The sequence below is a fragment of the Perkinsus marinus genome (assembly GCF_000006405.1).
Source record: "Perkinsus marinus ATCC 50983 genomic scaffold scf_1104296944404, whole genome shotgun sequence".
In the NCBI taxonomy this organism is placed as follows: domain Eukaryota; phylum Perkinsozoa; order Perkinsida; family Perkinsidae; genus Perkinsus; species Perkinsus marinus.
In genome coordinates, this window is record NW_003211409.1 from 420781 (window position 1) to 444716 (window position 23936).

Consider the following 23936-nt stretch of genomic DNA (forward strand, 5'->3'; position numbering starts at 1 on the left):
TTAACGCCTGGGCTATGATATTCATTGGGTCGGAAATATTCCTGTGGACATGGGAGATCGTCACTAAGGTCTATCCCCTATCACAACTTGATATCAATAGAGGTCTATCCTTCATCATAATATCTGGTATCGATATTAGACTCGCCACTGGCAGGCTGCCAGCCACCCCTCCCCCTCAAGTATTGACAGCACCTTTAGCCACGAAAAACGCAAGGGTCATGAATAGAAACTGAACATTTAGATGGATCGTCCTGACAGTAAAGCGGTGGATGCCTCTCCCTTAACGCGCCGATCAAACTGCAGTAACACCCTCCGTACCACACCAGGCACATCTCTTTTACACCGTTCCAATAGTGAGCACACTAACGCTCTCAAATTCTGAACGACCAACACCAATACACCTCACAAAACCGACCAAACCGACCTCGCCCGCCCCCGGCTGGACATTCATCGACGGTATAAAGTTAACCTTCGCATCACGGAACTCGTCCTCAGCATCCACTGAGTCAATCTGAGGCCACCAGTTGCTTCATCAGCACAGGTGATACCCTCACCGACGGAACACTGATCTCCCCTTTAGCCTCACACATTGACCTTCCTTTATCTATCGGAAGTGTAACCTGACCACTACATGAAACTCAAACACTCAACTGCGACTCACCTTGATATCAGCAGTAAGGCGAATCTCGTAAATGACGGTGACACCCTTTTGACTTACCGTTGCACTCACATCGCATTCCCTTACATGCACCTTCAAAATCCTAATATCAACATCATCCAGGCGACCGCCACCCTCGAAGCTAACACTTCATAGTAGGAGTCGTTTCGCCTTCCCTCTCAGGGAAGTTTACACACTCCCAATTGCCAGAGTCTATCAAGTACTTGATCGCCCATTTTGACAGATTCACCTCCGTCCACGAGGACGTTGCTGTCATCCCTAGTGAAAATACTAATACTATCAGTTTCACCCCCCCCCCCCCCTTGAAAGAGAAACGCTACACAACTACTCACTCCCTCATCGAAACTCGAATAGTAAACAACGTTCGACTGTAACGTAAAGCCATTCCGCAATTTTTTGGCGCGGTGACGATTTTCCCTCATCAAATGATCAAATCCATCTCAGTCCGCCAATATCGATTGTTGTACCTACTACAGCATAAACCCGAACCCCTGCCTCCTCACCAGCTTACGGTCCAAGCCTGGGTACTTCCGGATGGTCCTGCTCTTCATCCTGACCATCCCACGTCAAGGGAACTCGGGGATAGAACGCAACCTACGATTTACACCGTCCCGACCAACTATCGCCTTCAATACTACCAGTGCATCCTCAGCGCCAATATACAGAGAGTTGTACACCCGCCAGTAGCACTCCCTCACTCTTCGGGCTGGATGCCAAAGCCCTTGCACTACATACCTGAATATGTAACATCACTAGGCACAACCAAAGGCTACGTTGAAACCTACTGTAAGACCCGGCAAGGACCAATGCTAACTCGCATAGCATCCATAGCATCAAAGAACGCCTATAAACGAGAACTACATATCCAACTACCACCCCGAGAGAGCTGCACCTGTATCATATGAGGGGCCGTCTCGAAGATATTGGGGAAAATATAATTCATCAAATGTTCCAAACACTCCTCTTGGCCCAGCGCATGTACGCCTGCAATACCAACAGCAATACAACCCGCCCCACATGTACAGTGAGCAATCACCTAATGCCATATGCTTAACGGCCCAGGTAGCAGTCTGGCGATGAACTAGATCTCTATCAATAAGTGCATCCTCGAACAGGGGCGTCACCGCGTGGACATAGTCCTTACCCATCTCGCCGATATACCTGGTACACAGTAGACCTGTTACCCTTCTAGTTGCATACAGACTAATCATTCTAATGCGACCATCGCATCGATCGACAAGTGCTCAGTGTTGGTGTATATGTTCGCTTACCTCAACTGAGCTCAGGCTCATATCCTCACTAGTCATAGATCTTCATATACAGCGTAGAAGTGCACAAAAACAAAAAAGAAATTCCAAAAATTTCTAGAATTTTCGTGTAGTCACCAACACGTTTTTCGACTAAGCGAATGATAAAACACCCAATGCGAACCCAATCTCAGTGGATCTTACTCGAACATGAATGATAAACTCTTGAGAATGCCATTCTGCACGTGTAGCTCAGGCACCTTGTACTCGTTCATAATAGCAGGCAACACAGTGAAGGGTCCACAAGTCTCAGCGACGATGCCAATAGCCACAGTTGCTGACATCCACACAAAACTACCGCGCGCCACGAAATTCCCACTACTTACTGCACACCCTCAACTGTCGCTCTTGAACCTTGAGATTATTGAGCAAAGTTGCAATCACATCGTGTGGGCCAATCGCCTTAGCAATGTATCTACCAGCGACCGCCTTCCCCCACCTCGCCACCAAACACATCTAGCTCACCCAAAGGTATTCACTGCAGCTCGCCGGATGCCCTTCTTCTGCGCTTTGAGGAGCTCCAACAGGTCGAAACAGATTCGATTCCATTCCCTTGGTGGGGCCAGATCAGCGCCACGGTCGGCGATTCGGCCGATCAGGTCGATGCCTGAAGACCACATTATCACGCATAGAGACTGAGAGGTAATAGAGACTCACAGTTCTCCTCTACTTTCTCGTGACGATTCTTGAGGATTGGTGTTAGCCGGGGTAACAGATCCTTGATTGGCGGCGACATCTTGGTCATACCGATCACGTTCACGATAGCCTTCAACGCACCCAGGATCGACCCCAGCACCTGACACCATCATGTTCTGATGGAGTTCGCATTCGCTAGGAGGATACGAATCGGCGCAACACAGCATGAATCTCAGTGGATCGTACGACTAAGTCTGCTTTCAGCACTTACAATACCCAGATGCACCCAAGTCGTTTTCAAAGCATTTATGACATTTAATACCACTCCACCATCAAAACTAGACCTCCCCCAAAACAAAAGCTCACCTCAGGATACTCCTCACCGAGATACTCATATAGGAACAGGCCGAAGTGTCCCAGCATCTGTTCCTCGCCGCATAACTTCATAACTCCAGCGATGCGTGCTATCAAATCGGCCGCTTGTTGGCGTACCTCACTCCATACCACTACCTACCCCCCAAACAAGACAGGCTTCCTTACCCTAGCACTAGGCGTGTTTAGCCTCCATCGAATGATACCAGCGATCTGCGGCAAGTACGGCTTAATACGCACCTATAGCAATAGCCATACAAACCTCGATCACTCCAGAACGCCCGCGGTACCCCCAAGCAGTTGACGATAGTGCCAAAGCCATTGAGCATAGTCTCCGTATCATCCGAAGATTGCTCTTGAAAGGCATACAACATACCATCGACAATCTAAAAATATCAACATCAATCCGCCTTCGCTCCGCTAAGCCCACCAACCACCTACCTGTTCTTCAAGACGCGAGTCCACATCCTGGACGCCCATCTCGTCCACGATCTTCTCGATGGTTTCCATCACCATTCGCCGATACCTGCCACATCAATGCTCACACCCAACCACACATCCATTTAGCTTTGAGAAATAACGTTCCTCAGGGTTTGATAATTATGACATTTACATGGGAAACTGATTGAAGAATGTGTTCCTGTCCATGTAGAAAATTCAAAATGAGTTCCCCCCCCCCGGGAACATTATAGGTTCCTCACACCCAACCATCACCACCCGATCACTACGCCTCATTATTATCCTTCAAATCTTCAGCAACTCTCTGAACAATCTCCGCTCCGCCGACTTTTCTCGCCAGCTCCACAGTCGTGTCCACCAACTGTCTATAGTTCCCTACAACACCACCACCACCACACGTACCCCATAAATTTCCAACACTACGCCCACTCACTTCGATCAGCTGCCATACGAACCACCCAAAAGTTCCTGAAGAACGGTGGGAGGATATCCTCTCGAACATACGCCGCCTCCACACCCTCAGTGGCCACACACTGCTTCACGACTTTCAGCACCTACCCTACTACAGTAACCACCACCACGACCGAGCAATAACCTACGATTTTCTTCATTTCCTCATCAGGAGTAGAGAACTCTCGTACCAAGATAATCATAACCTCCCGAGTGTAGTAGTTGGCATGTTCGGCGTCCATCAGAGGTATGATGTACCTATAGCAGATCTACTCCTGACCATTCCACAAGTCACTGCTCACCCTATAGCCTTCAGAAACGCCGCAAGCCCCTTACCACGGTGCTCACATATACCCTGAAAACAACAAGTGCAACCACCAACAGTGTGTAGGGGGGAATATGCACATGGTCAACCACATATGTTCGTGACAATATGAAAATTCTGAGGAAATTTTCGAAAATTTTGGTTGATTCCTGTACAATTCCACTCTACTTTGCATATAAACTCCTATAATTAGTGAGGAAACTCCTAGAGTCAGCTGAGGAGAGCGAAATGAACCAAGTCGAAATAAAGCCACGAGAACCTACCCGCCACAGTGGCCTAAGGACACTATCAAAGCACTCAATACCATAGGGGAACGAGGCCTCAGCCAAGGCCGCCAAAGCCAACGCTGTTATCGTACGAACCTACACACCACGTTCACAGCCCTCCCTCATCCCCCATAGTCAACTCGCACCTTCTGCTGCTCATCCCCCAATCCGAACTGTACTATGTCTACCAACTGCTTCAAGTATGGCAGTACCCCACACCCCATCAATAGGGCTATCTGCTGTACCTGAATGCCACCACCAACTGCCGTCAACACGACCACCCACATCCCAGTAGTACGATTTTAATGCCAGTGTGTCTGGCCTGCCAACTCTTCTTACTCTGACACACTGCCTTTAAGAACAGCATAATCTGCGGCACACCAAGGGCACTGGCCACCACCGCGAACGCCCTAGCGGTCGTATTACGGACGTACCTACACGTACAATGCTGTGAACCCACAGAAGGACCACCCCAGACACCTACTCATCAGGGTGGTCTATATCTGGTCTCATAGTGGCGATCATCGTGGCCAAGCCAGCTGCCTGAGGAGAGGCATAAACACCAACAACGTACCCCCACACAAACCGCTCTACTTTAGATAGATTCGAGATGATCTCCCGTCCCTCCACTCGAGCAAAGTAATCCTCATCAATCAATAGCGGCTCTATGACGACCAGAATCTTATGGACGTAGGGGCGGACCATATCGTCCAGCTTGTGGAGAACACGATCGATGACCTAAACTCATCTGAGCCCAAGCCGGTCCACGACTCCTCACCTTCACCAACAGATGTCGTTCTTGGTCCTCCAAGGTGGTACTCATGAGCAACGGGAGGATCTGGTTGAACAAGGCGTCCGGTCCAAACTGCTTCGCACGTTCTGTGATCTCCCTCATTGCCATCTTACGCATCTGTGGTGTGCCTATCCACACATCACCATTAACCCAGGGGCTACCCCACACGGCCCAACCTACCGTTTTTGACTTTCAACAACAACGCCATGACCTTCCTCTCCTTAGCCTCTTCTGGGCTCAGATTATCATCTGTCTCTCCACCCTACCAAACAACACCGTCATCGTAAACCATTGCGACCCAATGGTCGCAGTAGTACTTCTTCTAGTACTCTCAAACACCAGCGACACGGTCCTACCTGTATCAGAGCCGAGAAGTGCTGTACATCCTCAGGCCGCAGGTCCGGCAGGTCTCCAGCTCCTCCATATCTACACATACGCCCTATACCTCGTCAACCGTCCTCAATAAACTCACTTGGGGTGGACAAGTCCCGTACCAGCATCACTGAGGCCCGCAGTTGAGGCGTCCAGCCCGGCCATCATCGCAGGTGTAGCCCCTCCAGATGGCACTGAACAGAACGATAAAGGCAACTACTCTGCACACCAATCCGTCCTTACTCGAGAACCCCGTGGTCTCCCCCAGTGGAGTCGCCGCCTGATTAACGCTTATCCTATGAGCCTGTTGCTGCGCCTCATATCTGAGCACACCCAGAGTCCTTCACTAACCCCACGCACATCCCTTATCACCCTTCTGGTGGCTTCACGATTTCATATCCAGTCAACGGCAGTAGTGCATCGATCTCATCGTCCGTCATGTATCTATACCCAGACCCATGTCCTCAGGTCCTCAGGTCCTCAGGTCCTCTGGTGCATCTCCGCCTTCCTACCTATTCCTCACATCCAGTTCTGCGTCCAGTCGAGTCATACCATACCTACGCCAACTCCTCCACAATGACCACATACCCCCTCTACTATCCTACCCAGCCGCCTGAAACTGAGGTGTGAGGCCCATAGGCGTCTCCATGCCCGGCTGAAACAGTGGCGTCGTGCCCGGTGTCGCAGCCACCAAAGGGGTAGCTCCAGGAGTTGCTCCCGCCCCAACTGAGATCACCACCATCGAATTTCGACACCTGGCTACACGTCGTTACCAGGCGTGCGACCCACAGCATCATCCCATCTACTCCTAGTCACTGGAGTCTCCCCCATACTTCCACTCCCATCAGGAGTCTCCCCACCAGAGGGAGCATCCGAGAAGCGCGATACACCTAACAAGCCGCCACAACTATTCGCTTTCCCCAACCATGCGAGTCGTACGCTTCCTCTTTGTCTTCATAGTAGGCTCAGGACCACCAAAGGACCCAACAGCCGGCGTCTCCCCCCACTCGCCCGACCCACCTACAGGGGTCTCCCACCGATCGTCGTCGGCTTCCTTGATACCGTCGTCTATGAGGAATTCAGCTTAGTAAAATCAAGTAGCCAGTAGTATTACCACTGCGGCGCTTCTTGGACCCCTCTTTTTTATAATCTTCGTCCCTGTCCTCATCCTTCCGCTTGACGCCAACACCGTTTTCACCTTCCTTCTTCTGCGCCTGGATTTGCCTCAACACCTAAGTCAATCACAAACCCGAGTGACCATCACCACTGCAGGGAACCAACGCAGAACCTCTTCTAAGTACTTCCGAAGCAATATAGAGCAAAAATGCGGCCCATCAATTTCTCAAAAACCGGTACTCGAAGAATGCGATACAGAAACCCCCGATTTGTGGCCGAGAGTCGATCCGATTACCGACTCCCTCATCACCCACTACTGACGATGATTACTACCTCAGCCCTCTCCTTCTGAAGAGTAGCCTGTTGTGCCACATCCGAATAAGTAGTCAAATCAGCAGCAGGTGTCGAAGCCGAAAAGGGATCAGCACGCTGTGGTGACAGGACCTGAACGACAACAGTACTTCGTGCCTGTCACCCCAGGGATGGAGCAGCCTTACTCTATGCAAGGCCTTTTCCCTATAAGTGCCCTGACGCTGATAGACTCCCTTCTGTCGCTCCTGCTGCGTAAGTTCATCCTCGCCTTCGAGGTCGTCATCCACTCGTTTGTCGGGCTTAGTTGTTGCCATGGTTAGAGGCGAAGAACAACTACTCGTCAACCAACAGAATGGCAACGAATTCGCTCATTCCTATTGTGTATCAAAAACGAGTCGATGTGGTATCAAAAACAGACCAGCAACGCCGTGCAAATCAGAAGTGGTTGAGTTCGCAATGAAGAGAGTTCATCGAGACAACGCAGTTGAAACAATAGTGATCGGTAACCTAGCAGTGGCCAAGATACGACGAACTTCATGTTAATGGTGAAGTTCTGTATCGATCAGAATGGCGAGCGCTACCTCAACCGCGCAACTTCATGACGACCAAATCACCCTGCCATCACTACCTACCACGATTATGAGAAGCGTATGCATTCTATCGCTGGGCATCTCTCATTATATGAGACTGGTTTACGGTACCATTGAAGTGGTAAGTTCTCTATCTTCATTGAACTCCATCTTAGGATCGGTTTCCACTCCTATGGTCACGATCGATTCTTAATTTCACATCTGATTCGTTGAATTCACTCCTGCTGATTATCCTACCAGGTACCAGCACCAGCGGGAGAACAATCTTACAACTGCTTGGTAAAGGAGAAGATGCCCGTCTCTATTGTCAAGAAGCTGATCACCAAGGCTCCCGAGTATCTTGCCTACTTCAAGTACGACAACGGTATCAGTATTGAGAAACTAGACTGTGTGAATAAGAAGAGCAGTAGTCACACCTTATTCAAACGGTAGGTGAGCAAAGGCTGTGATCTTTCAAGCTGGACCCATGATTCCCTCATGGATGTTAATGCAACCTCATTTCAGAGACGATGCCGTAACTGGTGGCTATCGACAGCCGATCCCGAGACTATCCGTGAACACAAACATGGAACCGTTGAAATCCGAGTTAGCAGACACGAACCAAACAAACGATCGATGCATAGCGATGGTCAAAGCCGCATATAGAGAACTGCAGGAAAAAGGCGATATGAAAAAAGATCAACGTCTTGTCGCGTATTTATGCACTGTTACGAAAGAGAGCTACGACGTTCGTAACAGGCCGATCCTGGGGCGGGACCAGTTCCGTGCCCTTTCAAGAGACGAGCGAGAAAGACGGGGTAAGCTTCCCATGCATCTCCGATTCATTGACTCCTGAAAGAGGAGCACTGCTGTAAATTCGAGTGACATTACGCTCAAGTAAATAGTCGAATGAATTCTTCTTGGGTTTACTGTCATCAATACCTACTACTATTCGAAGTGGAGGAGGTCGATGCAAGTGCTTCCACTGGGCAGACTCATCGCGTGGCGGTTTATATCGACATTAATTTCAAGTGCATGAGTGGAAAATCCATGAAAGATCTGTCATCGATTCAGTTGCTGAGCTGTCTTGGAGTGAGCAAGTATAGCAATCCACATGAACACTGCTCGTGATGTGCTCAAGCAGTGCACATTACTGTACAATGGTGAAGTGATCATTGTAAGCAGTGCATCACCATACTGCAATGCGGACTTCAAGGAACATATCAGTGACAATCACCAGACAAAACGATTAGGTAAAGAGATCCAATCGGTCCTGATATCGGTTTTGACAGCCATACGTATCACGGGGCACATACGTATCGCAAAAATAGGCTATTTAGACGTTCCCAACGACCCACTCTCGCAGCGTGGTATTTCTGAAGCAAACCGTGTTGCGATTTGTGATCTCTCGTCATGACATTCTGCATGCCGCCGCGTGGGACTAAATCAATAAACTGTTTTGCCATCACGAACATGTTTTGCCATGTTTTTTCATCACCGTTTTGCCATCACACAAACATGGAACCACTGAAATTGCTGAGCGAGGGAAGCTAGAGGAGCATATACGCAACAACAGGCACCTCCGCGTTGCGCGTTTGTGCGTGCGCGATGAATTATTCTGACCCGACTACCAAGTGTCGGAGCGCATCAGACGGATCAAACGAGTCCTCTTTGCTGCGAGGTTTGCAGAAAAATCGAAAAACTCGAGTATGCCCACCGCTTCTAGGAATATATGAGAAAACAATTTTCGACGGAAAATGTCTCACCCTGAGATCGAACCGGGGACTTATTTCAGGGTAGAGTTTGGTGTGAGATTCGAGATCTATGGCTGAAATGACCATGCGATCTTTATTTGTCCACTCTTCAATCAAAACATGCGGACTAAGCGAGCTCCGCCCCTTCGTGACGAAGACCTACCACTGAAGTAATTAGTTAGCGCTTGTATTCGCAATATGATATTCCTCCTTGTGTTTATCGACGGTCTCAGTTAATGTGACGAGACAGAAGCCCGATTTTATCTCCAGGATGAGTTCAGACTCCGATAGAAGCTCCTAACTGGTGTAACCCGAGGCTATCCCGAACTTTGAGACTGCGGTTTCACTTGGCTCAAGGTCGAGTCTTCCCAGCGCTAACTCAAGAGTGTCGTTATCTACGGAATTAACCATTAGGAAATGATAATGATACTAACTATAATAGAGCTACTATCAACATTATAAACCGATAATCCGTTTAATAACCCCGCAACGGGGGAACGTGTACTAAGCGTTGTGCACTTAACCTATGCGCACCACCGGAGCGATCAATGTCATGTTTGTCGAAAAAGCGACAAATCACCGAGCCAGGAAGTCACTCGAAGGACAACTCAACACACTCAAGTGTTGATGGATTATGACTTATCCAAACCGTACCCTCTAATAGCGCTTCTAGCATACTAGCGTCGAGCTAGAGAGTGTTCCACACAACAAGAAGATGTCCTACACAATCGGAGGCTTAATGGATCTCACAGGACCTAAATGTTAAGGAGGTATGGTAAACAAACAATCGTACCGGTCGTAAGACCGGAATACGGGAGCATAGGCGAGAGAGAAAGATGGTACAGATGAACGAGCTGCGAAGTATCATCAATATTCATCAAGACTCCATAAAACAACTACGATGACTATAACACTCGAGGAGTCGACGTCACCGTATTGCCTAAAAATGCTCCCAGAAATGGGGACGGGCCATCAAATGGCAGCCATCCAAGGTTATTCAACGTACTCGCATAATAATTGTAAAATGGACGACCCAGAAATGTCTGAATAGTGGTAAGCCAAAGCGCCTGATACCCTGAGGGTTCTACCGTCGGATTTCCATCAACTAATGAGGAGCTTCCTTGTGTACGAGCTCAAACGCGATACCGTGGACCCGAACAGTAGGGCGGTCGTGCTTAACATCATATTGTATATCATAGAAATCCCCATGCTTGAGAGCCTTATACGCCGGGCATGCGCTCCTAAAGCTCGTTATGAAGGCGAGACATTCAGGAGTTATGAACCCGTTCTCAGGATCCGTGAAACCTATTTTGTAGAGCACATCGGATTCCTTAATGAGAGGGAAGATCCCCCTAATAGGTGTCATGCCCGACGCACAGGAGAACTCAATGAACACTTTAAGTCTATAGGATGGGAATGTATACGTCAAATTCAGATAACCAGGTTCAGTCCTGGTCGCGGTATATGAACCAGTGGGCTCGCGGGATAGGGCAACACCGACGTGGGATAGGACAACACCGACGTGGGATAGGGCAACACCGACGAGTATGAGCCGAAAAAGGTGGCAAAGCATGGATTCGGTCAAGTAAGCTACCATAAACAATTCTCTAATATCATTGCATACCAGGGATATAAATTACAATCCAGTTAACCTGGCCCGTTCCATGCCACAGCACAGTCGACCGGCGATGCCTACACAACTTGGCAGTTCCAACTTGTGTGACGATGTTGTGTAACTAGACGGATGTAACCAATGCGAGGCAGAAAGACTTCTCAAACTTTCGATTCACCAGATTTCACGTTCTACTATATTGAGGATTAGGAGGCATCGCAGTGGATCGTATGCGTGCCATGTTGTTGTTCATGCGTGCTCCTCCAATTGTTGGGACGTATGCGTGCTGTTGATCGGTCATATGATATTGAGATGTCGTAGAGAAATACACTAGGATATCTTGGGGGGGGAAACACTCAGCTGAGGTATTCTCTTGGAAGACAGAATTGAACAAATGTGTGCCAATGGCGTGCGCCAATTACTTGTGCGTTCTGCACTACTTGCGGTTGGCTAGTAAGCTAATCGCAGCGTGATTGGGATATGTTCTCCATCTTATGTGTGTTGATTAAACGTCTTCCCTTCCCGCCCTTCTCTTGACGTTGGGGGGACTTGGACTGGTTACATTTCGGTGGTTGAAGTGCGGTTGGGCTTCCATCGTCTCGTGTAACCATCATGGTTAAACCATGTGTGGGTCTGCATACGTGAATCATGTTTCGCAGTGAATCTCCATTTGGCGGCCGCCAGTTTCATGTATGCCTGTCCTAATCTCAGTGTCTATGGGGTTCCCGAGTAATGAGAAGGTGAACCCTCGGTAGTTTCTGTATTTAATACTTGTTTACTTCTATCGTCAATGTTCAATACTATAATCGATCTCGCTACTCGTGCGATCTAACTCTTACTTGGCACCCGAGCGTCATCAGTCTGAGCGCTGTTCGATTCTGCCATGCATATTGAAAGCAATGCTATACCGATATCGGATAAACAACAGACAAGACTTGACAGTCTCGCTTCGCTCACCGTTGCATCAAGAGGATGTTCGCAAGGGACGCACAAGGAGACAGCAGTAGTGGTATAGTGCGTGAAGCCCGAGTCTACATGCTCAACCAGTAGATTCCTAACATCTGAACCCTCGCTTAGGGTCGCAGATCGAGAGTCTGAGTTCAGGTTGTCCAAGCGCGCACCATACAAATTCTGTATTACGGAACGCAGGGAGTCCGTATGACACGTAAGCGTACCGCGCTGTGCAGGTCATGCGTGACACGCGCACGCATGTCGCGACAAATATCATGACAGTGTTACGACCAAGAAGAATGTCAAGTCTAAGTCTAACGATAGCTGTCATCAAGACCCACTACTATTCGAAGTGGAGGAGGTCGATTTAAACGCTTCCAATGGGCAGACTTGTCGCGTGACGGCTTACATCGACATCAATTTCAACTGCATGAGTGGAAAATCGATGCAAGATGTGTCATCGATTTAATTGCTGTCTTGGAGTGATCAAGGAAAACAATACACATAAACACTGCTCGTCATGTGCACAAGCAGTGCACATCACTGCACAAGGGTAAAGTGATCCAGATAGGTAGTGCACCACCATACTGCAATACGGAGTTCAAGGAACATACCAGTGACAGTCGCCAGGCAAGGCGATTAGATGAAGAGACCCAATCGGTCCTGATATCGGCTTTGACAGACATACGTATCACGGGGCACATACGTATCACGGGAATGGTATCGCGGAAACCGACTACCTAGACGTTCCAAGAACCCATTCTTACACTGCGATGTTTCTGAAACGAACCGCGTTGCGACATGCCCCCGCGTAGGATTGAATCACTGAACAGCTTTGACTCATAACATCATTGCTGTGAGATAAAACTCAACACGAGAACACCTTCAAGCACAGGTACTACAGACAGATGAACGATTGGGTCAAACTTGTAAGCGATTCGATATTGAGTCGATTGGAGGGCACTACTACAAGCCCAATTGGAAAGTTGAATTTGGATAATGATTATGAATTCAGACACAGGTGATTCACAAAATGAGTTTAGTGATATAAATATTAAAGCCATGCAGTCCCGGAAAAGAACGATACAGTTAAACATGCAGATCGGCTTCACGCTCAGGGTAGCCGAGGGCCCGACGGTTCTGAGAGCGAACGAATGCTAGCCAACTAAGTATGAGAGGTGTTCACCTGCCCACAAGGGCACTGAAGGGAGAAGGCTCCTTGACACGTCGATACAGTTACTCCGAATTGGCACCAGCTTCCGTTGTCCAGAGCGGCACAGGCGTCGTAAGCGGCTTGCTCACAGGCTGAACAAAATGGGTACCAGTCTCAATAGAATGCCTCCTCAGTCGTACGCGAGATGGTGGTAGTCGTGATGGAGGATGCCGACACTGTGCCTAATACAATCGCTGGTAAAAGAGATACATCAAGTCGACGTACTGGTGATATCACTGAGTGCGGCGGCTACATCCAGCCGACCACCAGTGACACACTTCCCTTGCAAACCAGCCACGCTCTCAACGGTGTTGAGGATCGAAGCCTACAAGGGCCAAATGCACACCAACTCGGTAGTGACTAGTATCCACTTGATCTGAGCTGCTGTGGCGAGCGGCCTTGCCACGAACATCAGAGCGGCTGCTCCCGCCACCATAGGCACGGCCATCGACGTACCGGACATATAGGCATACGTATTGGACCTGAACAACGTCTTTGAAAATCCGATGCCGTAGTGCTGGCGATTCACAGTCAGCCTTCCACTCACGGTTTAGTAGAGTAGATGGACCCACCAGGGGCGGCGAGATCTACCGTTGTAGCACCATAGTTGCTATTGGTCCTGAATAGGAAGGAACGTGAAGGGGCCAGCAGAGGATGATAGTGAGACCCACAAGAGAACGTCATTGGCGTCAGTAGCGGCGACACAGATGATATTGTCCAGGTTGAAGCCACACGGGATGGTGGGAGTCTGAGTAACACGAATAAGTCTTGAACACCAAGCGTATAGGACTCACGGCATCATTGTTGTTCTTCTTATTGCCGGCACTAGTGATGAACAAGTGTCCAGCCTGGCCTGAGAATGGATTCCTCCAATGTGATGACCATCAACACTTCCTCACCAGCTCGCTGCACAGCCGTCTCGAGAGTGGGAACACTGCATCCTGTGCAGCTCCAACTGTTCACGCCTGAACCGTGAGTGAGGTCACTATCACACTCGAATGGTTACTCACTCATTCTGATGTTCATCAAAATGGCGTAGTCGATGGCTTCCAGGGCATTGCTGAGATACCCCTGGCCCTTCTCATTAAGGAACCTCAGTGGTACAACAGAGAGCTTCCAAGCGACCCCAGCGACTCCTCTGTTGTTGTTTCCTGAGATACTATTCAAGTACTCTCCATAGAGCGATACAGCTTCACCTTCGGCCGCTAGAATGCCCCCAACATGAGTGCCATGACCGTAGGTGTCCATAGGGTTCGCGTCATTCTGATGGAAGTCCCAACGTTGACATCATCGATGTAGCCGTTGCTGTCGTTGTCAATGCCTGCAATAGGAATTCGTGCTCGAATGCCGAGACTCTCATTTTCACCATCATTAGGGATCTCGCCAGGGTTTGTCCAGATGTTGTTGGCAAGGTCGGGATGACTATAGTCGATCCCCGAATCGATGAGTGCCACCACCAGAGAGCGGTCCCCAGTAGTAACGTCCCAAGCCTGGGGCATATTCACGAGTGGGTGCTGATACTGTAGGATATAAGACGGGTCATTGGGAACCGTCGAGTCAGCTGAAAAGGGATATCTCTACCACATCAATTCGTGCCAGGAGCTCACCGTAAACGATTTCATCAGGACCGCACAGAAGTCCATCGTCGTCTCCATGCCTGAGTCGTGGTAATGGGACGATTCAACGCTAAGCCATACGCCTTACACTTCACGCTGTATTTCCATGAACAAATCACAAACCTGGGCCAGCGTATAGGAACCTATCGAGGGGAGTCGGTGCTTGACCACGAACAAGGCTCTCACTGGTATCGCGCAGAGTGACCAACTCCAAAGACATCTTCTCGAGTACTTTAGTTGACTTTATACTATTCAGGAGTGTGGTGAACTGCGAGCTTAACGTCTACAGAAGACCATAAATGAACCCCCAAGGCATCCGGCATTTCCTCTCACTCCGTTGTTCAATCGTCTAACGTGGTCCTCAAGGCTCGAGAGGCGACGACCACCACCGGAATCTGCGTCAACCGGTGCGTTGATGATACTCATAGGAAACCCATACCAGGATTAGTGGTGATGATAAGCTTGTATGGCGGGAGTATATCGTCCTGGCCGTCCACACTTGCACTTTGATCCTCTATTTGAAGCTCGCTGCCCACAATGGACGCAGCCCGCGGTTCTGTGCTGAATGAGGACTCGAGCTTCTCGGCTGCAGTTAGGGATGAGCCAACGAGGATGATGAGGATCTACCAAAGTGGAAGTAGTCTGCAATTCCCACAGAGCGCTTACTGTATTGCCAAGTGACTTCATAGTGGTACTAATAGCTGCTACGACTATAGAGGCTAAAATCAACTGAAGAACTGCAGCGTCTTAGTGCTCGGGAATCAAGTAAGCTCAGGGTATCCTCGGAGTTCCCGGCCGAATCCTCACACTCTTCCAGGGGATCAGCGCAGATTGACAAACGCGAAAGCGGTCCAGGAAGTGAAAGTATAACATCATTGGCAGGTGAGCCAAAGTCTCATATCGTGAGGAAGCCCATGGCCCCGCAGTAGTGTTCCTCTCAACATGCTGTATTGCTTATTCAACTAGGACAAGAACTGTATGGTCCGAGATGCATAGGCCCTATCAAAAGTCGCCTTCCGTGGTGCCAGTGCGTTCCAGCACGATAATCAACCTCGCAAAGCCACACTAATTCCCCATCGGCGAAAACATGTCAGAGCCGCGCAGCTTTTACGGTATTCAGCTTACAGTACAATACTCGGCCAGCACACCAGCCAATAGAGCATCCATCACGAGAGCAATCGCCATACAGGTCCTCCATATTGCAAAAGGCAAAGTAGCGGTCGCCGTAAGCCAGGACAGTCCGAGGAACGTTCCCAAAGACCATCACCAGGAAAAGTTCATATTTCTTCTCTCCTCTGACAGTGTGCTCATCGACGGACTCGCTGTTGATCGAAGACCATCATGACATTGACAGTCTCACCCCCGCCAGGCGATGGGAATCACATCGGCCAACAGCTGGAGATTCGGAGTGTGTTGATCGTAATTGAACTGGTCGCAGCAATGTGTGGCCAAGACAGCAGCATACCTCCCCAGAAGAGAATTCGAGAATCTTCATGTGCCAAATGAGTTCCCGTAATACTGAGACCTTCCAATGGCAGCGTTGAAGCTCTCGTCAACAAGTCAATAGTGGATCACCGGCAGAGGCAGGCTGACCTGAACACTGTCCTCAGCGGCGCCGTGGAGCAGTGGCAACCTTTCCCACTAGCTTCAGGCCATCTAGTAAGGTTCACCCCGGAAAGAGAGCCGCCCGAAGGGTCTCCACCAAATCGCTTGTCTCGCCCACAGTACACATAAACGCAAAAGCGAAGAGTTTCCAACAGAGGCACTCAAGTTTTGACGTCGTTAATCATACGCATGTTTTTTCGACTCGAACACCCTTCGCGAGGGTACCTGACAGAATGGCCCGCCATATCGCTCAGCCGAGTCTCCATAGAGGGTACACTGGCCACTGCTAGAGGGTGCAGGGAATCATCCAGGAACCTATAATGTTCCCGGGAGGAACTCATTTTGAATTTTCCACGGATGGCCAGAAACACATTCTTCAATCAGTTTCCCATGTAAATGTCATCATCACATTAGGGACATTTTTCTCATTGTTATCGAACCCGGGGGAACGTTATTTCTCAAAGCCGGGTGGGTCCCTGAAAGTGACCACATCATCAACTCCACCTTGACTTCAGCAAGGAACTATCCTGTCGATATGGAACCTCCAATTTGGACACCCGAAACCCCACCCGAAACCCGACAGGGCAACCCGAAACCCGAACTCTTATCCAGGTGAAGCCTTCACCGTGAAGGCCATCATCCAAGGCAGAACTGATCCCAAGAAAACCAGAAACCCGAACTGTTATCCAAGTGAGGACCGTCATCCAAGGATGAACTGATTCGAAGGAGACTCCCTTAGGGAACTGTTAGGCAACAATCCAAGCCCAAGGTGATCGTTATCCTCATATCTTTGGTCGTCGCCCGCCCGACCGTTTTGCTCTATACTAACTCGTAGCAGCATGATCAATTAAGCAAGATTAAGGTTTGATTTCTCTCCTATGGTTGTGTTGAACGATGATCTCGACAACTCCCCCAACACGACTAACGAGTCCGTAATGGCCAATGAGCATATCGTAGGGCAACCTGCGCTGTTCATGCGGTTTTCATGCAGTCTGACTGACACTTCAGATATTTACTGATAGTTTCAAATTACTCCTTGATGATATTAGGAAGGAGATTGTCAGATTGTAATGGATTCTTCAATAATGCGCTCCAGGTCTCATTTTACGTGTAAAATTATATTCAAGAATAGATTCTGAATTTCAGAGAAGACCATGATATCTTGCCACGCGCCACGAAATTGCCAAGGATACTAGTTCTCTACTATTGGTAACACATACGAGCCCCGTGCGTCTCCTCGCTCGAGTACGTTTACAAATCTCGCAAATCTTGCAAATCTTGCTTGCTCTTGCATTTCCTCAACTCCATTGGGCGCATGAAGCCTAGCTGTCCTGGTCACTTGGTAATGTCTGGGGTATTTCTTGGCGTTTTTGCCGAGTCGGAGTTGCCAGATGAACTCGCGAGGGACGTGACGGTAAGTCAACAGCTGACATTGGCTCCAGTGTAGTTTGTTTGGAGCTCACTGGTGGAGGGTTGCAACAAGCGATGGAGATCTAGGTATGATTCTCATGGTAGGTTTCCCGCGCGGGTGGTTACCCTCACGTTATACCGAATACGTGGTTACACGAGCACTACCCACGGTGTCACCAATGTGGGAAAGAGATGGTATTCGTTGCGCAAATCTTCTCCGACTATGATCCCAATACCTACAGTAAGGAAAGGGATAGGTGTCGATGGTGCTTTCGGTAGCATGAAGGCGCATTAGGACGAATGTGTGGTATGAACAAGTTAATTTCTTGTATTCTGGTCTTGCCATATGATCAGAAAGATCTATAGCGAATTCACTATGACTTGGCACTGTATGCATATTCCTTTCTCAGGGTTCCTACACGTCTTTGTTTGCCCGTCTACGGCGTGTTGTCGCCAAGGCAAGGGATGGCGCTGCTTCCGCACTATGAAGCCTGTTACTAGTGCTAACAGTAGTGTTGGATGCATGTTGGAGTTGCTCTACCATAGAGACGCTCAGGTTCCAATGCTAGTCGCCCTGTGACCGTTGAGAAATTCAACTTTATGGCTACGACGGAGAAGCCGGCTGGTGCTGATGCTTTCGACCTCAGCGACTTGGCAAATGCCTTGGATGGTGTGGAACTCTCAGGCGGCTCTCTCTTTGGAACTGAGATTAGAGGAGGTTTTAAAAACGGACCGCTTGCACAACTGTAGTGGGAAGGCTTCAGGTGGCGGCGGCGGCTCGTCATCATCATCACCCTCTGCTGATCGCTCTTGCAATGTGCTTGGAGTACCTGTGAAACCTAAGGAGGAGACTACTATTACCCTCACACCGGCTTATCAGGTGAGTACGACGTGGTTACACGCTAAGTGTCATCGTGCGTTCAGCTGTACGTAGTACCGGAGCCTGCCAAGTGGGAAACTAGTATGACAAAAGAGAAAGAGCTGTGAGGCATTCACGACTCGTTGTTGGATTCTCATGGTGCTGGGTCGCAGGTACCAGGCATATCTAGACTCGGGCAACCCTGACCCTACGTCAACGGCTGTAGTTAAGGAGAGCCATGGTGCAGTTATAGCCGACGATGATTTTGCTGGTCTCGACGAGGACGAGCGGAGTGTGAACTTTATGAAGTTCCGAGAGCGACTCGATCGATTACCCGGCCAGGTGGGAATAGTCGTCACTACGATGCAGTTCGGGAAAATATGCACATGGTCAACCACATATGTTGGTGACAAGATGAAAATTCTGGGGAAATTTTTGGGAAATTCTCATTGATTCGTGCACATTTCCACACGAATTCGTATGTTGACGTGAATATTTTGTGAGGAAACTCTCAAGCTCAGCTGAGGAAAGCGAAAGTATTTTTCACCACTGCTTGTCTTTTTTTCAGGTGTTGCGGTACGACTATAACGGGTCGCCTTTGTGGGCTGGTAAATTTGCAGAGGAGGAGTTGGGGAAGAAAGCGACGCCTCGACGGGTGTCACCATGCAGGTGTTGCGGAGGTCCCTGAGGGTGATGCTTTTACTCGTTCTCTTAGTGCCTGTGGAGCTCCACGTGTCTTTGAATGCGAGCTGCTGCCTTCTTTGTTTTACCTCTCTGGTTGGTTTGATGGTCACGAAAACGAGATGGAGTGGGGTATAGCCGCGATGTGAGTCTGCAGTTTTTGCCTACTTTAGGCCGACTTGCAATTTAAGGTACACGTGTTCGGAAGATTGCCATGGTTCTGGAGGCTTGTCGTTCAACCCTGCTGTGTCGATGTATGAAGAGTTCGTCCTTGTGGAGCCCCCTGAGGGTGATAGTAGCTCGAAGAGACCCGACAAGGTGACTAAGAAGGCAGCTTAGGGGCTGTGCTCGGCTGTATATCACCACGTCAATCCTCCATTTTCTGCTATTACACAGATGTTCGTTTCTTCGCATGCATTGTGCTTGTTGGAGGCAGGCTATGTTTTTTCTTTGCGACCAGAGAGTGGTATCAATTTTCTTGCATGACTTCATCATTAACAGTGATTCATTTTCATGCAATGCGATACCACGACTGTGAGCCCAGAGCTGGACGCTGAAGAGGCGGCAGAAGATGGGAGCAGCTTAGTAGTCCATAAACGAAGTGAGTTTATTGAGTACTACGCCTTTAGATTCGTGCGGGTGTCATTCACCATAATTTCAGAGGTTGGAATGCCTGATCATTAGCTCTCATCTACACGTAGTAGTGTAGTTCGTCTTCCCTAGCAATTACTGCGGTTTTCATCGCGGGCTACAGCTGATGTTATTAATCATGACGTTGAATGATATCCAAGCCATATCGTGATAGCGGTTAGTTTGATGATGATGGAAGTTTGTATTAGACTTTACGCACAGTGTAGATATTCACAGTTCTATGCTTGTTAGGCGAGCGGAGAAGAGATAGAGCGTTGGTGCGGGAGCTCGAGAGCTTACGTTACGTTGTGAAGGTGAAGTCGGTGAGAATAGAAGAGGCACGGAAAATTCTCGAGATGGAAGAGAATAAGCTGAGTAAACTGTCTAGAAGTGAGCTCAGTAAGCCGCAAGAGGTCGGGGAGCAGCAGAGCCGTGTGGAGTCGGCGTGGAGGCTCGTCACTGAGCATGTAGACTCACTCGTCAGGTGATGTTGAAGGTTGCTGATGGGACTTTCAGGAGTACCTTCGAGACTTGGCGTTGTTAGAAGTTCATCGCTTGGAGAGCTCAGCATTGGCGACGAGGGAGCAGTCAGAACTCGGCAGTATGGAGGCTTCGATGACGGCAGCTGTAGCAGCTAGGAAATTGCAGGTGGTGGTGATGGGGGTGTGTAGTTGGTCTGTATGTGTGCAAGGATGAGCTGAAAAGAGCACACCGAGATGTTCAACGTGAGCGAACGAAGTTTGAGGAGGAAGAGGCTCAACAGAGGCTGGAAGCGGAGCGAAATGTGAAGTCTTTTCATCGCAATGCTGCTCATGGAGTTGTTCTTAGTTTACTGTAGCGGCTGAAGTGAGGAAGGCTCAAGTCGCTGTCAGGAAGCGGTTGTTCGATAGGCAGCAGGCTGTGAGAGCGAAAGAAGCAGAAAATGATGAGATACGGCGTCAGGTGAGCTTAGGAGGCGTAGCGTTATTGTTAAGGGTAGCATGTGTGTTAGATGGGAGAGCAGGCCCAGGCTAGGGTGCTGAGCCTGAGGCGATCCTTATTGGCGAGTAAGGCACGTATAAAGCGACGTAATGACCAGAGGTATGCGGAGGAGCTGAAAAAATTGAGTGAATTTGAGGAGGAAAAGAAGGAGCTTCTCGAACAGGGCCTGAATCCGTGAGCTAAAGAGGTTGGCAGTTTGTGAGGTTGATGCTGATGGTGTTGAACAGATATGAGGTTTTTAGAACTCGCGAGTTAGAGGAAAAGAAGGCTTGGGATCAACTGCAAGCAGTGGAACTGGGCAGGATGCGAAGTGATGGGCGTTGTGGTGTGTGAATGCAGGATGTAGGCTTCAGAGGAAGCTTTGCGGAAGAAGATGCAGTATGAAGCGAAGGTGAAAGCCGCGGAAGTTGCGGAGAGAGCTCGGGTGGGTATCCGTACTGGGATGGGAAAATTTGTTCATGGTTGATTATATGTAATGCTGAGAATATGAAAATTCTGAGAATTTTTTTCGGTTTTTTTTTGTTTTTGTATACTTCATATGTGAAAACTTCTGAGCTCACCAAACATAGATTCCAATTCTGACCAGGGTAGGCGATGGCATTATGTTTTCCGCAGGAGCGGGTGTTGGCCGCTGAGTTTCAACGAAACGTGTCGGGAGTAGCCGACAAGGAACGCTTTGGTGCCTTTATCGCAAAGCACTCTATTGGAGGAGTTTCTGTTCTCGACCCACTGGGAAAGGCTGCTCGTATTGACGGCTCTAAGGTACTTCACCTCAGCGGTGGCTCTCGCGTTGAAGGTTGTATTGTAGGTCACTGTCTGCCGAGATATGTCGTTCGGACTAGGCCGAGCGTCGCGAGAGGTAGGAGGGGCAGTGGGCAGGCTCGTTGCAAGGTGTGATAGGTTATTGAGAAAGCTAAGGCAGAGGTAGCAGCGATGGAGAGGTCTGTCCGGATGGCGCTCAAACGTGTTCGAGCTGGTCGAGGATCTTCTGATAGTAGTAATGCACAAGTCACTGTGAGAAGGGTTGGGGAGAAGCCTGAGGAAGCGTAAGTGTTTCCTCGATTGTTGAGAGTTGGTCCATGCTGGATGTGATTCACGAGGAAAGCTGGTCTATGTTATTATTTGATCGTAGTTGAGGGGGTATGGTTGGGATGATTCGGGGAAGGAGTGGTATGAGCTTTTCGAAGGATATTTTTTACCGAGTTTTTACGCAAGTCATGTTATCATCAGCCGCTAGAGTATCGAGTGTAGTAAGTGGGAGTACAATAGCTCGAGGGGTTTGTGGATGTTCGACCGTTCGGAGGCTGTTTTCTACGCTTCTCGTTGCTGAACAAAGAGGAGGCAAGCTGGAAAAGGTAAATCTCAGAGGCTACACCTCGCCTTATGGTCATCGGCCGCCTTAGTCTTCCCTATGTGCAGCTGCAGCAGCTAGTCAGTTGCATGAGGAGCTCTCTGTTATGATTGCTGGAGGTAGGCATTATGTGAGAGGGAGATGTTGTCGATTTGTTCGTAGGTCCCCGAGAAGCCGCTGAGGCTGCAGCTCGACTACCGGGGGTTAAGAAGGTCAGCTGGAGAGCCGTGGTTTATGGCGAGTCTCTGGAGGTGTAGGTGTATCACTGTAATCCCGACGATGCCGCTTTGGAGCACCCTGCAGCGGATACTTTCGCAAATGCTGTTGTGAAACTGTCGAAGGAGATGGGGGCCTCTTATGTGGTCGCTGGTACGTTCTTCCTAGTGTTTGAGGGAGGTAGTTCCTATTCAAGGTAACAGTAGTGTTATGAGAGATTCCCTACCGCGCGCAGCTGCTGTCTTGGACACACAGCCTATCACAGATGTAAGAATAGATGTGTTAATACTCGAGAGAGTTGTTTACCTTTGCTTTGTGTAGGTCATCAAGGTGCTTTCGAACGACACTTTTAAGAGGCCGATGTATGCTGGCAATGTTGTTGCTACTGTCAAGTCTACGGATCCCGTGAAGGTAGTAGCATTGGGATGAACTCAAGTGCTGCTCGAGAAGAGTTATGTTTAGGTGCTTATCTTTCGTCCAACTGCATTCGAGCCTGCTGAGGCTCCCCAGGATGCCGCCACGACTGCTGCTGAGATTATCAAGACGGAGATAGATGCGGCTACCTCTAGCATTGTAAAGATTCAGCGGTTGATTGTGAATGGCCGAGATGTCGACTTGTCGCTTTTATTTAGAAATTCTTAAGTGAAGCCGATAAGTCTACCGAGAAACCCATGCTGCAAACTGCCCAAGTTGTGGTGGCTGGTAGTGTTGAAATCTCAAAGTCGTGGTGACACCGTGCTCTTAGGCGGTCGGGCTTTGAAAGATGAGAAGACCTTCGACAGTGTGCTGGACCCTCTCGCTGAAAAACTCGGTGCTGCATGTACGTCACTCGGTCCTGATTGGTAGAGGAGTTGGTACTGTTTCAGTGGGGGCCACACGAGCTGCTGTGGATGCCGGGTACTGTAGCAACGACTTGCAGATCGGGCAGACCGGGAAAGTTGTAGCGCCACAGCTGTAGGTTGACTTGAATGATGGAAGGCTCTAATTTACATTCCGGTCAGATATATCGCAATTGGCATTTCTGGTGCCATCCAGCATACTGCGGGTATTAAGGATTCCAAATGCATTGTTGCTATCAATAAGGATGCTGAGGCTCCGATCTTCCACGTAGGTTTTGTTTTAGGCATCAGCTAGGGTCGAATGGTGTCGATGTCAGGTCGCGGACTACGGGTTGGTTGGTGACCTTTATAAGATCGTTCCTGAGCTTACTGCTAAGCTCTGAGGGTGTGTGATGTGGTTGACCCTGTTTCTGTCTGAATCGCGATGTGTGTATTGCTGAACAAAGGCGCACTCTGGCGCCCATTACGGATAAGGTGTTTGGCAACTGAATAGAAAGTCTCGAGAGTTGACCTATGTGGTTGTGTGGTGAATTCAGAGTGGGAGTTTCGGCACATTTCTCAG

The 23936-nt window shown here is 49.1% G+C and overlaps 7 protein-coding genes across 7 annotated transcripts; 3 read left to right on the top strand and 4 right to left on the bottom strand.

Moving 5' to 3' along the window:
- Window positions 1-337: 337 nt before the first annotated feature.
- On the bottom strand, window positions 338-7401 carry Pmar_PMAR001143 (Splicing factor 3B subunit, putative; the record flags this gene model as incomplete). Its single annotated transcript, XM_002780503.1, has 38 exons — window positions 338-511; window positions 555-620; window positions 662-761; window positions 1191-1273; window positions 1318-1414; window positions 1465-1523; window positions 1572-1663; window positions 1716-1840; window positions 2131-2263; window positions 2313-2401; window positions 2452-2593; window positions 2644-2782; window positions 2989-3114; window positions 3163-3234; window positions 3285-3380; window positions 3436-3520; window positions 3723-3828; window positions 3887-4007; window positions 4053-4161; window positions 4206-4258; window positions 4492-4590; window positions 4641-4739; window positions 4793-4928; window positions 4979-5037; window positions 5089-5232; window positions 5273-5415; window positions 5468-5536; window positions 5634-5705; window positions 5782-5853; window positions 5903-5982; window positions 6032-6103; window positions 6172-6216; window positions 6265-6385; window positions 6433-6549; window positions 6599-6727; window positions 6774-6891; window positions 7109-7219; window positions 7273-7401. 38 exons carry the CDS (start codon window positions 7399-7401, stop codon window positions 338-340), a joined length of 3882 nt encoding a protein of 1293 aa, XP_002780549.1.
- A 325-nt stretch (window positions 7402-7726) lies between these two features.
- On the top strand, window positions 7727-8109 carry Pmar_PMAR001144 (hypothetical protein; the record flags this gene model as incomplete). Its single annotated transcript, XM_002780504.1, has 2 exons — window positions 7727-7798; window positions 7918-8109. The coding sequence occupies 2 exons, from the start codon at window positions 7727-7729 to the stop codon at window positions 8107-8109; spliced, it is 264 nt and encodes an 87-aa protein (XP_002780550.1).
- Window positions 8110-10515: 2406 nt separating this feature from the next.
- Pmar_PMAR001145 (hypothetical protein) lies at window positions 10516-10983 on the bottom strand (the record flags this gene model as incomplete). The annotated part of the gene is made up of 1 exon (XM_002780505.1): window positions 10516-10983. One exon carries the CDS (start codon window positions 10981-10983, stop codon window positions 10516-10518), a length of 468 nt encoding a protein of 155 aa, XP_002780551.1.
- A 2079-nt stretch (window positions 10984-13062) lies between these two features.
- Window positions 13063-14910, bottom strand: Pmar_PMAR001146 (Thermophilic serine proteinase precursor, putative; the record flags this gene model as incomplete). Its single annotated transcript, XM_002780506.1, has 12 exons — window positions 13063-13113; window positions 13160-13278; window positions 13412-13511; window positions 13533-13668; window positions 13734-13805; window positions 13858-13934; window positions 13981-14039; window positions 14086-14151; window positions 14197-14337; window positions 14553-14747; window positions 14794-14843; window positions 14891-14910. 12 exons carry the CDS (start codon window positions 14908-14910, stop codon window positions 13063-13065), a joined length of 1086 nt encoding a protein of 361 aa, XP_002780552.1.
- A 314-nt stretch (window positions 14911-15224) lies between these two features.
- Pmar_PMAR001147 (hypothetical protein) lies at window positions 15225-15489 on the bottom strand (the record flags this gene model as incomplete). The annotated part of the gene is made up of 2 exons (XM_002780507.1): window positions 15225-15425; window positions 15469-15489. 2 exons carry the CDS (start codon window positions 15487-15489, stop codon window positions 15225-15227), a joined length of 222 nt encoding a protein of 73 aa, XP_002780553.1.
- A 2263-nt stretch (window positions 15490-17752) lies between these two features.
- On the top strand, window positions 17753-19736 carry Pmar_PMAR001148 (conserved hypothetical protein; the record flags this gene model as incomplete). The annotated part of the gene is made up of 10 exons (XM_002780508.1): window positions 17753-17821; window positions 17923-18058; window positions 18228-18326; window positions 18374-18535; window positions 18582-18697; window positions 18742-18800; window positions 18850-19018; window positions 19245-19345; window positions 19392-19502; window positions 19549-19736. 10 exons carry the CDS (start codon window positions 17753-17755, stop codon window positions 19694-19696), a joined length of 1170 nt encoding a protein of 389 aa, XP_002780554.1. The 3' UTR covers window positions 19697-19736.
- A 134-nt stretch (window positions 19737-19870) lies between these two features.
- Pmar_PMAR001149 (electron transport oxidoreductase, putative) lies at window positions 19871-23850 on the top strand (the record flags this gene model as incomplete). Its single annotated transcript, XM_002780509.1, has 23 exons — window positions 19871-19958; window positions 20240-20454; window positions 20504-20635; window positions 20679-20771; window positions 20816-20929; window positions 20979-21142; window positions 21196-21278; window positions 21322-21392; window positions 21584-21730; window positions 21777-21827; window positions 21869-22014; window positions 22272-22323; window positions 22372-22438; window positions 22482-22531; window positions 22577-22688; window positions 22732-22802; window positions 22857-22946; window positions 22998-23108; window positions 23168-23237; window positions 23281-23355; window positions 23402-23489; window positions 23537-23642; window positions 23692-23850. The coding sequence occupies 23 exons, from the start codon at window positions 19871-19873 to the stop codon at window positions 23755-23757; spliced, it is 2262 nt and encodes a 753-aa protein (XP_002780555.1). The 3' UTR covers window positions 23758-23850.
- Between the last annotated feature and the right edge of the window lie 86 nt (window positions 23851-23936).